Source organism: Lissotriton helveticus, chromosome 7, assembly GCF_964261635.1.
Source record: "Lissotriton helveticus chromosome 7, aLisHel1.1, whole genome shotgun sequence".
Classification (NCBI taxonomy): domain Eukaryota; kingdom Metazoa; phylum Chordata; class Amphibia; order Caudata; family Salamandridae; genus Lissotriton; species Lissotriton helveticus.
The window spans coordinates 1,323,295,517-1,323,313,373 of record NC_136068.1 but is presented as its reverse complement, the minus strand read 5'-3'; the positions used below and the strand labels follow the sequence as shown (position 1 = coordinate 1,323,313,373).

General features: G+C 46.6%; 1 protein-coding gene across 8 annotated transcripts in view; it reads left to right on the top strand.

Moving 5' to 3' along the window:
• TNRC6C (trinucleotide repeat containing adaptor 6C) overlaps positions 1–17,857 on the top strand; it is a 992,178-nt gene that overhangs the window by 791,656 nt on the left and 182,665 nt on the right. For all 8 annotated transcript variants that reach the window (XM_078654625.1, XM_078654629.1, XM_078654624.1 and 5 more), the window contains one exon: positions 15,939–16,109. In XM_078654625.1, coding sequence (XP_078510751.1) covers positions 15,939–16,109 — 171 coding nt within the window. The remainder of the gene's footprint in view (positions 1–15,938; positions 16,110–17,857) is intronic.

Sequence of the window (17,857 nt, the reverse complement as noted above, 5' to 3'; positions counted from 1 at the left end):
CAAGGAGATGTTTCATATCTACACCAATTACACTGAACACTTGGTAGACAAGAGTGTTTTCAGACTTTAGTTTTTTTGTTCGTCTACTACAGCAGTCATGTTTTCCTGTAAAAATGAAAGAATGCAGTAGAGTATACTTTTTTCACATAACTATCAATATGGGACCGAAGATCCTGACATTTCTTGCCTTTGGAATCATCACTTAGCAAAAGTTCTGTAAATGGTCGCCACATGGATAATATAGCATTCACAGCCTCTAGGACTGAGAACCACTGACTAAATGACACCGTTGGGATGATTCTTACTTTGATGCCACACAAAGCACAAAATGAGAAAAATATGCGTTTTAGTTCCCGAACATAACGAAACAGTGCACCAGAATGGACTCTAAAGTCAATAGCATTCTTCATTAACTCTGAAGATTGTAACGATGCTTTCAGCATACCATCTAGCAAGTGGCAAGGATCTCTTACCGGGATGCACCTCAGCTTAGGTATTGATTTTGACAGGTCATAACACAACTTTTTCATACATGGAGCTGAATTACTGCAAATACAAACAACATCACTCCAATTTTTGTTGAACCTGGTAAGAACCTTTTGCAGCAGCATTCCAAGTGACACTTTTATATGTGCATAGATGCTTGGTGACAGCACTCTTTTCACATATACCTGTCACGATACCCTGAATTCAATGTTTAAATCCTGGGGTGTTTGGCAATTCACCTATCAATCCTCACTCGCTATAAAAGGGGGCTGATGTACCAAAGGGTTTCAACGTCCTCTGTCTGTGGGTAAATATGATGGCACATATTGGGAAAGATTCTTATGAAACCAGACCTTTTACCCAACAGTGAAAGAATCAAACATAGCTAAAATATCAAATATGATTTTTAACATTTCCTGATTCTCTACAGTTTATAAAATAATTAAAGACCTAAAACACAATTTTAGACCCTGCATCTTTAGACCAAAGACTGCAAAACTGAAAAAAGGAAGATTTTAGTGACATCCCTAACCAGCACAACTCAAGCAGAATAATGTTAGCCCAGTCTTTCTTGCTGCTGCCTTGTATAACTAAGTTACATTGAATTGACCCCTTCAGGAAGAAATAAAAATGATACTTTCACTCACTTTTTCATTTATTTAAATGGCTTTTAGCTTGTGGTTGTGAGGTGTTTTTTCAGTGTTTATATGTTTACACCGGCGAGGTCCATTTTGCTTCCGGTGGGGTTGTATCAGTTATAATAGGTTTAACCCCTTCGACGCTCATGACGAGCTCAGTTCGTCATGAGTTACGCCTCTCGTACGCTCATGATGAGCTGAGCTGGTCATGAACCGCAGGTTTTTTAAAAAGTCAGCGCACAGCGGGAAAACCCGTCACGCGCATGGAGTTAAACAAAAAACAGGATAGCCTACTTACACGTCAAACGAGCCGTAATGCACTGTGTAGACAGAATAAAGCCCTTTCGAAAAACCCTGCAACTGTTTGTTGCTTTTTCTGAACCACATAGAGGGAAGGCATTATTGAAATTGGAGATAGCCAGGTAGATAGTTAAATGCATCCAAACCTGTTACACAAAAGCTGAGAATTTTTCCTGCTTCTTCGTGGGCTCATTCTACCAAAAAGAAAGGGGCCTCTATGGCCTTCCTTGGGAACATCCTAATAGCAGACATTTATAAAACAGCTACTTGGTCTACTCCACACACTTTAAACCTTATTTTGTAGACCTATGTTCCCAACTATAAGCAAATGTTGGTCAGGTTGTTCTGTGTACCCTTTTTCAGTGCCCTGCAACACCCACAGGCTAACCACAGCATTAGAGGAGGGATGCTTTATAGTGTTAAAGCATGTGTACCTACAGCCACACATGCCTCGAACTGAAAAGGTTACCCTGTATGCATCTGTTCGTGGCATGTAGTTATATGCACCCGTCCTCCTCCCCAGACGCCTCTTGACTGTTGCAGTTACCATTTTTTTCTACTTCTCATGCACGATCATCCTTCCATCTCTTTCCTGCGTCGCTCTGCTCTAGTTTCATCCTCATCTGCTGTGTGGAAAGCAATCTAACAAATGGAGGCCAAAACCATGCACATTGCAAGCAAGAGGTGGAGTGTCCGTACCTTGTGAAAATGATTTTAAGAAAAATTTGCACACATCCGAGCTCGACAGTAGTGTCATATGGTTCTTACAAATTAAGTATTACTATGTATCTGGACAATATAACCGTCAGAATATGGGGACTGGGTCCATTTATATTCGAGTATGTTGGCTCAGCTCCCAGTACCCCATCTGAACCCCTACCCTTCCAGGGTACCAGATGGTATCTGCAACCTCAAAAATGATCACTCTAGATCCCCAATGAAATTGTGGAAACACATCCACCCTTTCATTGTTTACATTCGCATGTCCAAGGTAAACACAAAACAAATACGAATTGGCTTTTCAAACATTTTTTGAAACATTCTTATTCTTTTATGGAAAGCGTGAGCTTCAATTATGAAGAGGATGAAACAAAGCATTGTAAGCAGCATTACAAGAATGGTAAAAAAGATAAACAGTTAAACCATTATAACATTACTCTGTGATTATGATTAGATTTATACTCCTGTCTAGTACTACCTACATTATAGAGAGCATAGTGGGAGTACCCCCGGCCAGATTCCTTGGGGCAGCCTAACACCCCATACCTCTGTATGATGTATCAGGAAGTCGATCTAGTGTAGAGCAGGCTAGCGTCCTTTGCAGGATGGTTAAAGCCAACAGGGCTTCATCTCTGTCAGTGCCACACTGTTCCAGGATAATCCCAACAGAAGTGCTCATCTGCAGAATTTGGCTCCTAGGTGATTTATATAATAAAAGCACTGTTCTAATCGCCCAGTCAAAAGAGCAACACTGATGTGATTCTTTGTCTTGAGAGACAGTGCTGTCTACAACCGGACAACTAAATGCAAGTGCATCACATTCAATGTTCCTAGCCTTGGGGGAACAGAGTGTACAGACAACATGATTAAATGCTTACTAAGAAATGTGCTACATGCAGAATAATTTTTGTGTAAATGCAAAGCATGTAAAAAGTCATCATGCGTATAGATCTCAAGTTTAAACGTGTAGCTAAAATGGAGACTTGTGCGCGGGCCCTGTTGAACCTTAGAACAGTAGATGGCAGGAGTATGCACAGCTTGTGAATCTACATCACTTCTTGCCATAAACAGATGCTTACGGTGTAAGTAACATTTTCCTTATGTCTTTTCCCCCCAATACATCTGATACCAAGGGTCATTTGCAAATTGAGATTAGGACGATGCATGTCTCTATTGATAACCTGCAGCTTGACCTAGTCAGCACTGGCACGTGGAACTACGGATCATGTCGGCACAAACACTAATCCAGATCTATGGCTGTTGTCAAGAAAGAGAAAATCCCTGCATCACAACCCTCAATTCTTAAAGTTGACAGCAAGGGTCATCAAGAAAAAGAATTTGGACATTTGCCACTTTCAGAGGATTGTATTTGAAGCTGCAAGAGCATCTTCTGAAGAAAAAATGTTCAGCTCAGACTGAAAGGATTTTTCTTATGGACCAAATAGCGAAGTTTAGGCCCACTGAAAATGTTGCCTTACCAGTTCTTGCTGTATTGTCCAGGCCTACCAAAGTATTGGCTACCTATTACTTCTATTAAGGTACTTCTATCTGCAAGTTCTACATATTTAAGGAAACTAAATAACTTATTATTTTCCCAACAAATAAGTAAGTTTATGAAGGCACTTTTTAGACCCTCCAGCTCCAAATGTAGCACCGTATTGGCAATCTAACAGGCTTAATGCGCCCTCCCGTTGAACCCATCCACAGAGCAAAGACATAGGATGGTAGTCGCAAGATCCTTACATTCTTTACATGTAATGCAATGTCTTGAGTTCTATTTAGAGACCACAAAGTTTTAGGCAAATCAGATCAACTGTTTGATGCTTTTGGTACAATTATTGAAGGAGGTCCGGTTACAATATGGACTTTAGCAAGATAGGTAGTTTCTTGCATTACAACATCTTATGAGCTCATGAATAAGACTGCAAGGAACTCTAGCTCTGTGAGTTCATTCTACTCTGCTTTTTGTAATTGGAATTCATGGGTTCGAGGCATGTGGGCTGCTAAATTCATATCTTAGCATTAGATCGCCGCCTAGTGTTGGGCTCGGATGATTGCACATTGTTGTCCTGGAAGAGTCTTCGAAGTATCCTGAGATAGGTGGCTCCTCCCCTGGACTACAGTGCGCATGGGCATCGGCTCCATCCCCAGATTGTTTTTTTCCGCCATTGGGTTCGGATGTGGTCTCGACGTCTTACTGTCGGAACCAAGAAAAACTAACTTTTAGCGGCCAAAAGGCCTCGATTTTCTTGCGTCGGTATTGTCTGCGCACGGTCTCGAGTCTTCCGTCTCTTGGAGCCGGAATAAGCGGAGTTTTCTTCGCTCTCGGAACTTTGAGGCCTTCTCATCGCGACGCGACTGCAAGCCTTTTCGGCCATGGAGCGGAGCCCGTTTAAGTACTGCCCGCTCTGTGGGTCCAAGTACCCACACATCGATCTACACCCCGTGTGTAACAAATGCCTTTCGCCTGACCACGACGACGGCAAGTGCAAGTTGTGTGCACAATTCCGCTCAAAGAAGACTCTCAAGCTTCGGCGCGCGATGCGCATGGAAGCTAAACAAGCGGCCCCGGATCCGGAGAACATCTTCGGCGACCAAGACGAAGAGGACCAGGGTCATCATCTCCAAATCTCCCCACCCGAGACGGAGGTCGAGGCGGATCCGGGAGACGACGACGGAGTCGCGGGTCAAGGCCTTGAATACGTCGACGAGGTAGGAGACGACGATGAGATTTATGGGGCCGCGGCAGACAGCTCAGGGGACGAGCTCTGCCCCGAAGGTAACGAGGATACCGACCGGGACACGGGATCGCCTGTCGGCCTTACCCAGGACCCGATGCCGCAAGCCACAGCCCCGCCTTCGGGCCCGGCCACGGACTTACTTGCTGGGCAGACTGTTTCGAAACCGAAACCGAAACCATCGGGATCGACAACACCTAAAATGGCCGACCCGAAAACGAAACCGAAAGTTAAGGACTCGAGTGTCCCTAAGATGGCTACCGTGCCGGTGAAAGCGACCGTGCCCGCTACCCCATCGATTCCGTCGACCTCCGGTCCGCAGAAGTCGAAGAAGTCCGTCGATTCCGATGCTGCGAAATCGAAACCGACGCCAGAGGAGGGGTCCTCCAAGAAAGATGGTCGGCACGGGTCAGCGGCTACGACGCCGTCAAAACCCGCCAAAGTCGGCTCCAAGGAGGCTACGCAGGCACACGGAAAGAAGTCTGTGCCCCGAACGCAGGAATCGGAGGCGGTAAAGACAGGATCCGCGCCCAAAGCGCACAAGGCCCACAAGGACGTCGGATCCGAGGGGAAAATCAGACCATCCTCGTCAGCGCCGACACAAACTGTGAGTGTGCCGTCCCCCATAGCCGAATCACTGAAAAGAATCAGGGAGAAGGCCTTTGCCCCGTCGGCTCCGATACCGTCAACGCAGCCGCGAAAAGACACTCCAGAGAAGCCGTCTGGGAAACTTCTCTTTATTTTGCCGCCGAAGGAGGCGCCAAAAGCATTTTCAACCAAATCGGCACCGAAACAGGTGATTTCTTCACCGACTGGCCCACTTCCACGTCAGGTACTCGAATCCGAGGACGATTCGGAGCATTTCATCGACGCTGACACAGGCAAACTGACCCTCTATAAGAGGAAAATCACTTCAGAGCCAGTGGACCCCTATGTCATCCCACTAAAGAAGAAGAGGGTGCCCCTTGACGCCTCAGGCCTCACGGAACCAATCCAGCCTCCTCCGAGACGGAGCCCTACTCCCTCCCCAGAACACTCTGCGGGTGAGGGGTATGATGAGGACGAGCAGTACAATTTCCCAATCAATGAACCTGATGTGCAACCGGATTCATATGATGACACTGGTGACCAGAACACCCAAGGTGCGGGGCAGGACCCGCAGCCTTTTAATGCACGGGCATCCCCGACTGAGGATTCAGCAGGCTTTCATGCACTACTCGAAAGGGCGGCAGCCAATCACGATGTGGACATGCATGCCGACCCTGTTGAGGAAGACTTCCTTTTCGACACTTTTTCAGTCTCTGAAAGGACAGTAAAGACACTGCCTATGCTTAAAGGAGTCCTCAAGCATGCTGGGGACATATTTAAGGAGCCTACGAGAGCGAGAGTGGTCAACCCTCGCATTGAAAAAAAGTACAGACCTGCTCCTGGAGACCCCGCATACATTCGGGGACAATTGCCACTGGACTCTCTTGTGGTCGCCAATGCCAGGAAACGTGCCAACTCCCAGACTACGGGTGAAGCTCCTCCCCCGGATAAGGAATCCAAAGTGCTAGAGGCAGGGGGCAAAAGAGTAGCTGCACAGGCATCAAACTTTTGGCGCATCGCCAATACACAGGCACTCTTGGCGCGTTACGATAGGGCGCACTACGACACCCTAGAACAGATTGTACAACACCTGCCTCCACAGTTCCAAGAGGGCACCAAACTGCTTATTGAGGAGGGAAAGCTAATCTCAAACGCAGCCATCAAGTGTGCACTTGACGCTGCGGACACAGCTGCTAGAGCTATCAACACTAGCGTTATGCTGAGACGACAAGCGTGGCTCCGCATCTCAGGGTTTAAACCGGATATTCAGACAACAATTCTTAATCAGCCAGTCAATCCTGAAAGTCTGTTTGGTCCGGATGTTGACACCACCCTAGAGAAAATAAAGAAAGACACAGAAACTGCTAAGTCTATGGGGGCCCTACAGTCACAACAGTTTCGTGGCAGCAATTTTCGTCGCTCAGGTGCACGTGGAGTCACCAGAGGACAAATGGGTCAACAATCCCAGTTCTCAAAAGGTGGGGCACAATCCTCGTTCACTAAACAGAACAAGGGAGGTTACAGGAATAACAGCAACAGAGGTCGCGGCAGAGGAAACAACAGCTCCCGCACCTCTACTCCAAGCAAACAGTGACTCTCTGTCACTGCCCCCCGACCACCTAACACCTGTCGGGGGGAGACTGCAGCAGTTCCTGCCCGTCTGGAGAAACATCACCACAGACAGGTGGGTGCGACAACTAGTCCAGTATGGTTATTGCCTAGAGTTGAAGTCCACTCCACCCAACATCCCGCCAAGGCAACGGCCTATGTCCGCAGAGCACTTGCTCTTATTGCAGCAGGAAGTAGTGGTGATGCTGCAAAAGGGAGCCATCGAGCTCGTGCCGGTGGGGGAGGAAGGCACAGGGGTATATTCCCTGTACTTCCTTATTCCAAAGAAGGACGGATCTCTCAGGCCCGTTCTAGATCTACGTCCCCTCAACCTGTACATACTATCAGAACATTTCCACATGCTTACACTGCAGCAGATTCTTCCCTTGCTAAACCAGGGAGACTTCTTAGCAACCTTAGATCTCAAGGATGCTTATTTCCACATTCCACTACACCCGTCACACAGGAAATACCTCAGGTTCACTATTCAAGGCAGGCACTACCAGTTCAAAGTCCTACCCTTCGGAGTCACAACAGCCCCGAGGGTGTTCACCAAGTGTCTAGCGACAGTAGCGGCGCACCTCAGGAGGCAGAACATCCATGTCTACCCCTACCTAGACGACTGGCTCGTGCAAGCCAAGTCGGAGCAACAGTGCGCCGCAGACATGTCGACTACAATTCACCTTCTTCACGATCTGGGTTTCTCCCTGAACTACCCAAAATCGCATCTTCAGCCGGCGCATATCCGGCAGTTCCTAGGTGCAACGATCAACACCCTGACTGCCATGGCTCAGCCAAACCAAGTCAGGATAGACAGCATGCAGGCTCTGATCCAAAAGTTCAGGCCACAACACTCGCTTCCAGCGAGAGTGTTCATGCAGTTGATAGGCATGATGGCCTCCTGCATCTTCATAGTCCCTCACGCACGGCTACATATGCGCCCGCTCCAGGAGTGCTTAGCGAATCAGTGGACACAGGCTCGTGGGCAATTGACAGACCTAGTGTTGGTTACCAGTCGGGCATACGACTCTCTGCATTGGTGGACTCCACACAACCTTTGCAAGGGCCGACTGTTCCAAGAGCCCGTGCCGCAGATTGTCCTGACAACGGACGCATCTCTCCAGGGATGGGGAGCTCATGTGCTCACTTACACAGTGCAGGGACTATGGACGACGCAGCAACAAAAGATGCACATCAACTATCTGGAACTGATGGCAATCTTCATGGCGCTCAAGTCCTTCATTGTACATCTGTGCAACAAAGTCGTGCTAGTCCGGACGGACAACATGACCGCGATGTACTACATTCAAAAGCAGGGAGGCACCCACTCGCCACAGCTGTCTCAGCTGGCTCAGAGCATGTGGAAGTGGGCCATTCAGAGGAACATTTTCCTCATGGCAGAACACCTCCCAGGAAAGGACAATCAGATGGCGGATCTGCTCAGCAGATACAGCCATCAAATGCACGAGTGGGAGATACACCCATATGTTCTCCACCCGTACTTCCAGCAGTGGGGTCATCCGGAGATAGACCTGTTTGCCACAAAGGAGAACGCAAAATGCCAACTCTTTGCCGCCAGGTTCCCTCACCCACAGTCGCAGGGGAATGCGATATGGATGAACTGGTCAGGCAAATTTGCGTACGCTTTTCCGCCAGCCCCTCTAATACCGCTGGTCGCAAGAAAGCTAAAGCAGCACGAGATGACTCTCATCCTGGTTGCTCCAACGTGGGCGCGCCAGGCTTGGTACACCACGTTCCTCGAACTCTCAGTGGTGCCGCATCAAAGACTGCGCCTCACGCCAAGTCTTTTGACGCAGAACCATGGAGACATTCAGCATCCAGATCCACAACAGCTCAACCTGGCGATCTGGCTCCTGAAGTCCTAGAGTTTGGATACCTTAACCTACCTCCGGAGTGCATGCACATCATCAAGGAGGCGAGGAAACCAACTACTAGAGCATGCTATGCTGCAAAGTGGAAGCGTTTTTGTCGTTTACTGTACAGCCAATGACATCAACCCGCTAGATGCATCTATCCCCAACATCATCTGCTATCTGTTGCATCTTTACAAGTGCAATCTAGCGTACACTTCCATTCGGATACATCTATCCGCCATAGCGGCTTATCTCCAGAACAGGCAGCACCTCTCTGTCTTCAGAGTGCCTGCCATTAAAGCCTTCCTTGAAGGTCTGAAACGAGTCATTCCCCCAAGAACACCGCCAGCTCCGGTGTGGAACCTCAATGTCGTTCTCACCAGACTGATGGGACCGCCATTTGAGCCACTGCACTCGTGTGAACTCCAGTTCCTTACGTGGAAAGTAGCTTTCCTTGTTGCTATTACGTCTCTGAGGCGTGTCAGTGAGCTGCAGGCGCTCACAATCCAAGAGCCATTCATTCAAATCCATCCAAATAGGGTAGTGCTACGCACTAACCCCAAATTCCTTCCGAAGGTGGTGTCACAGTTTCATCTAAACCAAACTATTGACTTACCAGCATTCTTTCAAAACCCGCAAACGGTGGCGGAAAGAATGCTCCATACCTTAGATGTACGGAGGGCGTTGATGTACTACATAGACAGAACACAACCCTTTAGAAAAACAAAACAACTTTGTTGCCTTCGCACCACAACACAAAGGCAACCCGATTTCCAAAGCAGGGATAGCCAGATGGATTGTTAAATGCATCCAGATATGTTATCAAAAAGCCAAGCGCACTTTAACAATACCCCCCAGAGCGCACTCCACACGCAAACTGGGGGCATCCATGGCTTTCCTAGGGAACATTCCTTTAGAGGATATTTGCAGAGCAGCCACGTGGGTTACACCACACACCTTTACTAAACACTACTGTGTTGATGTGCATTCCAAGCAGCAAGCTGCTGTAGGACAGGCTGTTCTGAAGACACTTTTTCAGGTTTCTGCAGCTGGCACGGGCAACCGCCGCTGATGGAGGGACTGCTATGTATTCTATGCTAAGATATGAATTTAGCAGCCCACATGCCTCGAACTGAATATGCTACTTACCAGTATGCATCTGTTCTTGGCATGTAGGGCTGCTAACATTCATATCGCCCGCCCTCCTCCCCGGTGCCTGTCGCAGCTGCAGATATACTATTGTATTTATTCATTAGCATGGACATCCTTTACACTTTTCACTCCATCTTCTGCCACAATGGCGAAAAACAATCTGGGGATGGAGCCGATGCCCATGCGCACTGTAGTCCAGGGGAGGAGCCACCTATCTCAGGATACTTCGAAGACTCTTCCAGGACAACAATGTGCAATCATCCGAGCCCAACACTAGGCGGCGATCTAATGCTAAGATATGAATGTTAGCAGCCCTACATGCCAAGAACAGATGCATACTGGTAAGTAGCATATTCATTACCACCTCTTAGGCATTTTCAGATGTCTCTAATTTGATAGTACTTCAAGTAAGCTGTATAACCGGCATGTTTCCCAAGAAATTCTTAGATTTGGGATAGCTCACATCTTTGTTCTTTTATAACTGGTGTATGTTATAGAAATCTTAATTTAGTACTGTCCACATAGTTTTTCCTTACATGTGCTTTCCAGTACACACATCACATAGACAGTCTTTCACATAATATGCTCCATGACTTTCTTTTCCATTATGCAATGTGTAACATGTCTTTTTTGTGCCATGCTGAAAGTCTTTACTTCCAGATTTTCCTTTTCTGGCTCCAGATGACTTGTCATTAACATTTCAGCAAGGGTTGCTACGTTTCTAGGTGGTGCTTGTGGATGAGATAGAAGATACTGCTGCATATGTTCATACATCAGTAGCATTCCTCAACAACTTCTTAGTATGTTCTTTATTTCCAAATGAAATGTGCTAAATTCCATAATGAATCTGCCTATGGCTTCCCTCATTACATATTTCCTTTAGATCCAGTTAGTTCTCATGAGCATTTTTGATCAACCTTTATCCAGGGTGTTCTGTGCAGCCTTTTCGGATAGCACCTCAGTTTGAAGTGGCTTACCATTTTCTTGCTTCTTCCTCAGTCTACTACTTCTGAGCAATTCCTCCGGGCTCTGAGCAGTTCCTCTGGGCTCTTGAGTAGTTCCCTATATGGGATTCTCCTTTTTTAGGGCTTTTAGATGCCCACTTTTCGCATGTAGTAAGCTGTTACTAGCGATGGCTTCTCTAATTTTCGTGCAAGATACTATTTTCCTTTTTATAAATTGATATATCAAGAAAGTTAATGTTTTCAGCACAGATTTTGTGTATGTGTGTTTATATGTGTCGTAATTTACCAGTCTGTTTAGAGTTGGGAATAATTGTTGAGTACAAATAGTGAAAGCCAATTGTGAGTACATGATTATGTGAAAGCAGGACAATGGATTATTTTGTCTCTCGGGGGGAAAAAGGCAGAGGTTCTGTCTCTAATAGGTGGTACAGCCCATTTTTAGCAGTGGGATCTTGTAAAGCAAGCATTGCAGTAGTCTCCAAAAAACTGGTATTAACCCTCAGATTGAAACCCTGGGGCTGAATTCCTACCACATTAGAGTGAGCCTGAAATATGTTATATGTGCTCCTGGCATGTAGATCTCCTTGCAAAAGAGTATCCAGTCTTGTTAGAAAAACTTGAGGGGAGATTGGCATGGAAAAGGATTAATATCTCATGAGAAGGCCTAAAACATGTATTTGTGCAGTGGATACCTGTCACTGGAATTTCCATCTCTCATAAGTGGCCACATGGGCATCTTCTGAGCCTTTGACACCTGTGTGACCTTCTGGACACCCAGCAGCAAAAAGGGAGATTGATAATTGTTTGTGGGTGGCATAGAGACAAGATCCAGATCTGTGAAATTTGATGAGTAAACATCAGCTACCACTGGACTTATGTTATGGTATGTTACGTTGCGGGGTTTTATATAGCGCATAGCTGCCCCAGCAAAGGGGCGTCCCAGCGCTGACTGGCAGAGAGATTGATAGGGCAGATCCTAAGTCAGTGGAAAAAGGTGAGTTTTAATGGCCTTGCGAAAAGCCAAGTAGTTGTCCAAGCTGCGGATGTGGACCGTGAGAGAGTTCCAAAGTTTAGCTGCCAAAGTGCGGAAGGAACGTCCTCCTGCTCGCACCTTCCTCATCCGTGGGACAATCGCCGGATGCTGGCCCATAGATCGAGGTTGGTGGGTAGGTCGATAGTGTGAGAGCAGATTTGCCAGAATCCTTGGGTAGGAGAGATTCATAATTTTGAAGGCAATGCAGAGGGACTTCAACTTGACGCGCCTAGCCACCAGCAACCAATGGAGTCTGCGGATGCCGTTAGTCCTAGAACAAGTCCTTGGAAGGCCAAGGAGAGTTCTAGCAGCCACATTTTGTACCTTCTGCAGTTTTAGAATTTCAGCCTTGTTAACACCCTGGTAAAGAGAGCTGGCATAGTCTAACCTAGACATGATGGTGGCCAGGATGATGATTTGACGAGTGGAAGGATCGAAGAAACCTAGCAATGGTTTCAACCCAAGCAGGAGTCCAAAGCGGGTCCCCGCAACTTTTTTGGTTTGGACCTGGAAACTGAGGGCAGAGTCTACCCATACACCCAGATTTTTGATCACCTGTTTGGGGGCAGATGAACATCCCAGGGATGGCGGCCACCAGCGCTCGCTCCACAGCTCAACATCTTTCTCTACCAGCAAAACCTCAGATTTGCTGTCGTTAAGCTGGAGGCAGTTAGCAGACATCCACTCCGCGATAGCTTAAAGGTCGCTCCGGAACTTTAGGGCATCCTGCATGGAGTCGTCGGAGAGTGCTACTAGCAACTGAGTATAATCAGCATACAATACTGTTGTTAGTCCTCTGCTCCTGGCCACAGCTGCCAATGGTTGGACATACAGATTGAATAGCGTAGGTCTCATCGCTGAGCCCTCGTGAACCGCTTGTTTCCCATTATGTATATGGGAGGCGAAAGGGGGGGCCCCACCTGGAAGGTTCTCTCAGCAAGAAAAGAGGCAACCCATCCCAGGGCTGAGCCCTGGATTCCAGCCTCCTCCAACCGTTGTAGCAAGACCTGGTGTGAAACTGTGTTGAACACAACGCTGAGATCTAATAAAATCAGCGCCAAAGTGCATCCGGCATCTAAGGCTGCCCTCAGATGTTCGCTCACAGCTAGAACAGACTCCGTGCTGTGACCCGGGCGAAAACCATTCTGAGAAGCCTCAAGCGTGCTGTTGTTTTCCAGGAATCCTGTCAGAATGGAATTGATGTAAGCCATAGAGATCTTGGACACCCACGTCAGGAGAGTAATGGGGAGAAAATTCTCCGGTTTGGGTGGTATCCAAAGTGTTTTTTGTAAACAGAGGGACCACCTTGGCTTGTTTCCAAGCCCTAGGAACGACAGCCTTGGACAGGGACATTTGATCAGCTGACACAGAGGTGTAAGGAGCAAAGACAGAGATGTTAAAAATTGATCATGCTTAAGCGTATCTGTAGGTGAACCCGATTTGACCCTACTACATAGCATATGCAACTCCTCCTGGGAGATCGGAGGGAAAGACAGCGAGAGTCTGGTGGAGAGGAGTCTCTGAACAGGACCTAAAGTCATCGAGGTGAGGGGGGAAGGTCCTGTAGATGTTCTCTACCTTCTTAATAAAGAAGGTGGCAAGATCCTCATATTGCTGGTCAGATGAGATCAAAGGTGCTGTAGATGGCCCTGCCACTATAAGATCTTGAAGTATAGAAAAAATAATTTTAGTGGGATTGCTGCTATTCCTGATTTTGTCCGCAAAATAGACCACCCTATCCTTCTGGATGGCCCTATGGTAGTTCTTGATGGCTGCCTGATAATGCCCCTTCAAGACCGGGTCATAATCCCGTCTCCATGCCCATTCCAACCTTTTGCATGCTTTCCGCATAGTAGCGAGCGTACTGTTTTACCATGGACTGGGATTGCTATTGCGACTCTTAGACCACTTAGCAGGGATAAATGCGTCAAGAGGCTGCCAAATCCAGTCAGATAGAGCCATATCGGCTTCATCAAGGTCATCAGGCAGGCTGAGAGTGTGCATAGTAAGGAGGGCATGGAATTGATCAGTGTTCAGTTTGTGCCTCGGACGTTTGAATGATGACCCCGGACCACCCTAAGTGATGGCTGTACCCCAGAGAGTGTCATAGGTATCAAATCATGGTCAGACCAACTCATCGGTATAGGAGTATTAACTGTGAAGGCAGGAAGATTAGAAAAAACTGTATCAAGCAGGGGGTCTGCAGAATGGGTGTGGCCTAGGACCAGTTGAGTCAGCTGACAGGCAGCAAGATCTGCTAACAAACTGTCAGTTTCTGGCTCATGTGGATATCCAAATGGAGGTTCAAGTCCCCCAGGATACTAAAATTGGCAGATTTCATAACCAAAGAGCTGATTACATCATTGAGTGCTACCCTAAACTCTTCAGATGGCCCCGGCGGGTGGTATACCAGTAACCCAGACATAGTATAATTGGTGTTAAAGGGGATACCAAAACGCATGCACTCGCACCCCACCGAGCCCTCTTTTGCGAAGGTGCAGGTGTAGCAAGATTTATAAATAACTGCAACACCTCCACCTCTTGTCTCTCTGTTGAGAGTTGCAATGCTGAAGCCCTGGGGAAGTGCTAAACCTGGCTCAGCCACCTGAAAGCCAGGTCTCTGTTAAAAAGAGGACGTCAGGAGGTTCGTCCTGCAGCAGGTCATGCACCTCTGCGAAATGCTTTGCTAAGGAACGGCAAGTAACCCCTTAATTGCTGCGCACGTTCAGCGGCCGACGGCACCACTACCTCCGTAGTGCTGCCGTCGGCCGTTGAACGTTCGAACCTCACCTGCACAATGGAACGTCCAGCACTGGAGCTGGACGTTCCATAGCTTCTATGAGGGTAAGGCTAAAGAGTTTGATAGTATGCCTGGAGGTAGTGGGGGGCAATAGGGGAAGATGTGATAGCCCAGGAACTAAAGCTGCATGTTATACAGCAGAACTGGCCCTCCAGCAAATTACATGGAGGGTGGTTGCAGAGGCTTACCAGTTTCCTGATAGCCTGATGGTCTCCACAAGAGTAGAATTGTCTACCCCTAGTATAACCGGCAGCATGTCTGGTGGCTGGCAACGTCCAGGCACGGCGGGCACAGACGAGCTTGCCTTAGGCTGCGCGTCCACGGTGGCATCTTGTCTAAATGGGGGAGAGCGGCAAAACTGAACCGCCCCTCCAGCCCCCTGAAGTGAGTCACCAGCAGACAGGACGAAGAAGCCACATGTACTCCCGCCACACAAACTGCATGCAGCCGAGGTGGAATGGGGCTAGTACCGAGGCTCGTAGCAGGTAGGGAGCACACTAGTGCAATTAAAATTAAAAGCACAGTGAAAAAACACTCTAATCAATAAACCGCACTAAAACAAATAAAAGTAAAAACACACAGCCTCACCAGAAGCCGCTCCTACATCGTAATACTAAATAAACGTTACCATATATATTTGATTTCATTGTTGGCATGTTATCTTTACTTTTATCCACTATCTGCTTATACATATTAAAACTGACCTGTTATGCAGGGTAGAGGCAGGTGGAAAACCTGGTGGTGGGAGTCAGCGAAGATTTGGTAATTAGGGGAGGCACTGCATGTATGGTGGTGAGTTTTTGCACTGTGCTGAAGAGTCCAGCGCTCTCACAGCCTCACTAAAGTTTGTTACTATGAACTGCTGCTGCTGCTACTATTTCTACTACTGGAGTTTCAACGGTAAGTGCCTTATCCTTATTGAAGTTGTCGTGTTGCTGACCTCTAACGCTCCTAGCTCTCATTGAGCCACGTGGATGACCTCTGATATTGCTGTGAAGCATTTAAAACATCTAAGATGTGTTCTCTCACCTTTCAGTGGCTGGAATGAACCCAAACATGAATGTAGGCAACGTGGACATCAATGGTGGTTTAGCCGTGAAAGACAGTTCTCAGTCGCAGTCACGCCTTCCTCAGTGGACACATCCCAACTCAATGGAAAATATGTCCAACTGTGTTTCTCCCCATGACCAGAATGTGGGCAAGCATGGTACGTTATGTCAACCTTTCTTCATTTTAATATATAATAAGGATTGTTATAGCACAATTCTATGGCAAATTTCTTAAGTCCAAACAGTAATAGTAAATTGCACACCTAATTAATCTACAATATACAGTACATTCTATAGAAAATATAATGAACACTATAATTTTCCGCCAACCGTATGTTTTTTTTCTATGAAAGTGTTCTCATGCTCTGTGTATAAATGCACTCACCTAAACAGCATCTTTTGCTCTTTCGTGCATGCACTTTCAATTAAATACGCACTTAATTACTCTCCTGCGCTCGTACGTGCTCTCACATTGAAAGTTTGTATTGATGGTTATATACAAATTCAGCACACAATTGATCTTGTTTTTATTTTAGCCATGACTGTGACATCATAGGTCAGATTAGTATTCTCAGTGAGTGTGTTTGATATGAAGATTTCTAATGTGGTAAAATGCAACCTAATTCAGCTTGAGAGGAAAGACACAAGAAATTATTTTCTAGGAACAATGGCAATGTTTGAAGTTTTAGAATCTCTGGAATTTTACTCCTAGTTTCATACTTATTTTGTCCACATTTATGTATCTTTCTCTGCTTTCGAACACTAACAATGAAGGCACAGTCTTTTTATACCTATAGTTTTCATTCACAGATCAGATATGAAATCTAATTGTACAAGTAGCTTTTCTGCAACAGGATCTTCTGTACTATTGAAAAAATGAATTGTATCTATAAAAATTGTTGGCGATCCACATATGGGGCTAGCTAAAATGTAATCTGTGCTAAACAAGGTTAGAAGGGAGGAGGGAGATAAGAGGGGTTATAGAGGCACACAAGGCTGAATTTCCATCTGGAGGGTTTACATGTGGATGAAGTGTTGCTTGAAATTAATAGTCTTTAGGTCCTTTTCGAAGAGCCCGAATGAGTAAGGCTGTCTGTCTAGATGAGTAGAGAATGGAAGACCCAACGCCTACTGGACACATCTGATGCTTAGTACCCATCAGCCTTCTCGCTCAGCCATACTTCCAGTGACACTCATGATCGACATGTGTCAAGGACATCTGATCATTCTTCATGGAAGGTGTCACCCTATGCTCAACTTTCACCAACAGTGACTCCCTCGATTCTGCAGTCTCTTAGGCCAATAATTCCAGCTGCACCACAGTCAGACACCAGTACTTGCAGTGCCTCCACCAAGGCATACATCGACCCATGAAGGTGAATGGCTACTGAGGAACATTATTGCACACCAGACAAACTCCGTTCTTCAGGGAGGCATCAGGCTCACCATGATAATGGGTTTATATCACAGCCTTTAAACAAGGTGGCACATTTCACCTGGTCGTTCATCCAGGATCACCTCATGTTTTGAACCTTTTCCAGAACATAAGGTTTTGCTACATGAATATTTTATGGATTTACATGCTGTACATTATTCTATCATTTTAATGGTTGGGTTGGGAATAGTGTATTTTTTTTGCTTTTTGTTTTCTACGTGCGCATCACCTTATACCGTTTGGCTGTATGCTCCATCTTGATGTGACATGCACCTGTTGGGTCTGGAAGCATGTGCACGAACCCTGGATCAAGAAGCAGAGAAAGGAATTTTTGTTGGAAATGGTGTAAAGATGCTCAAGTATGGTTAAAATCTTCAATAACTGAGGAACTTGAAGGAGTTTTCCGAGGCACCCATGAGGGCAGCTACTGTGTCAGTCAAAGAATGTAAAGAGGGTATGGAGCACACCCCT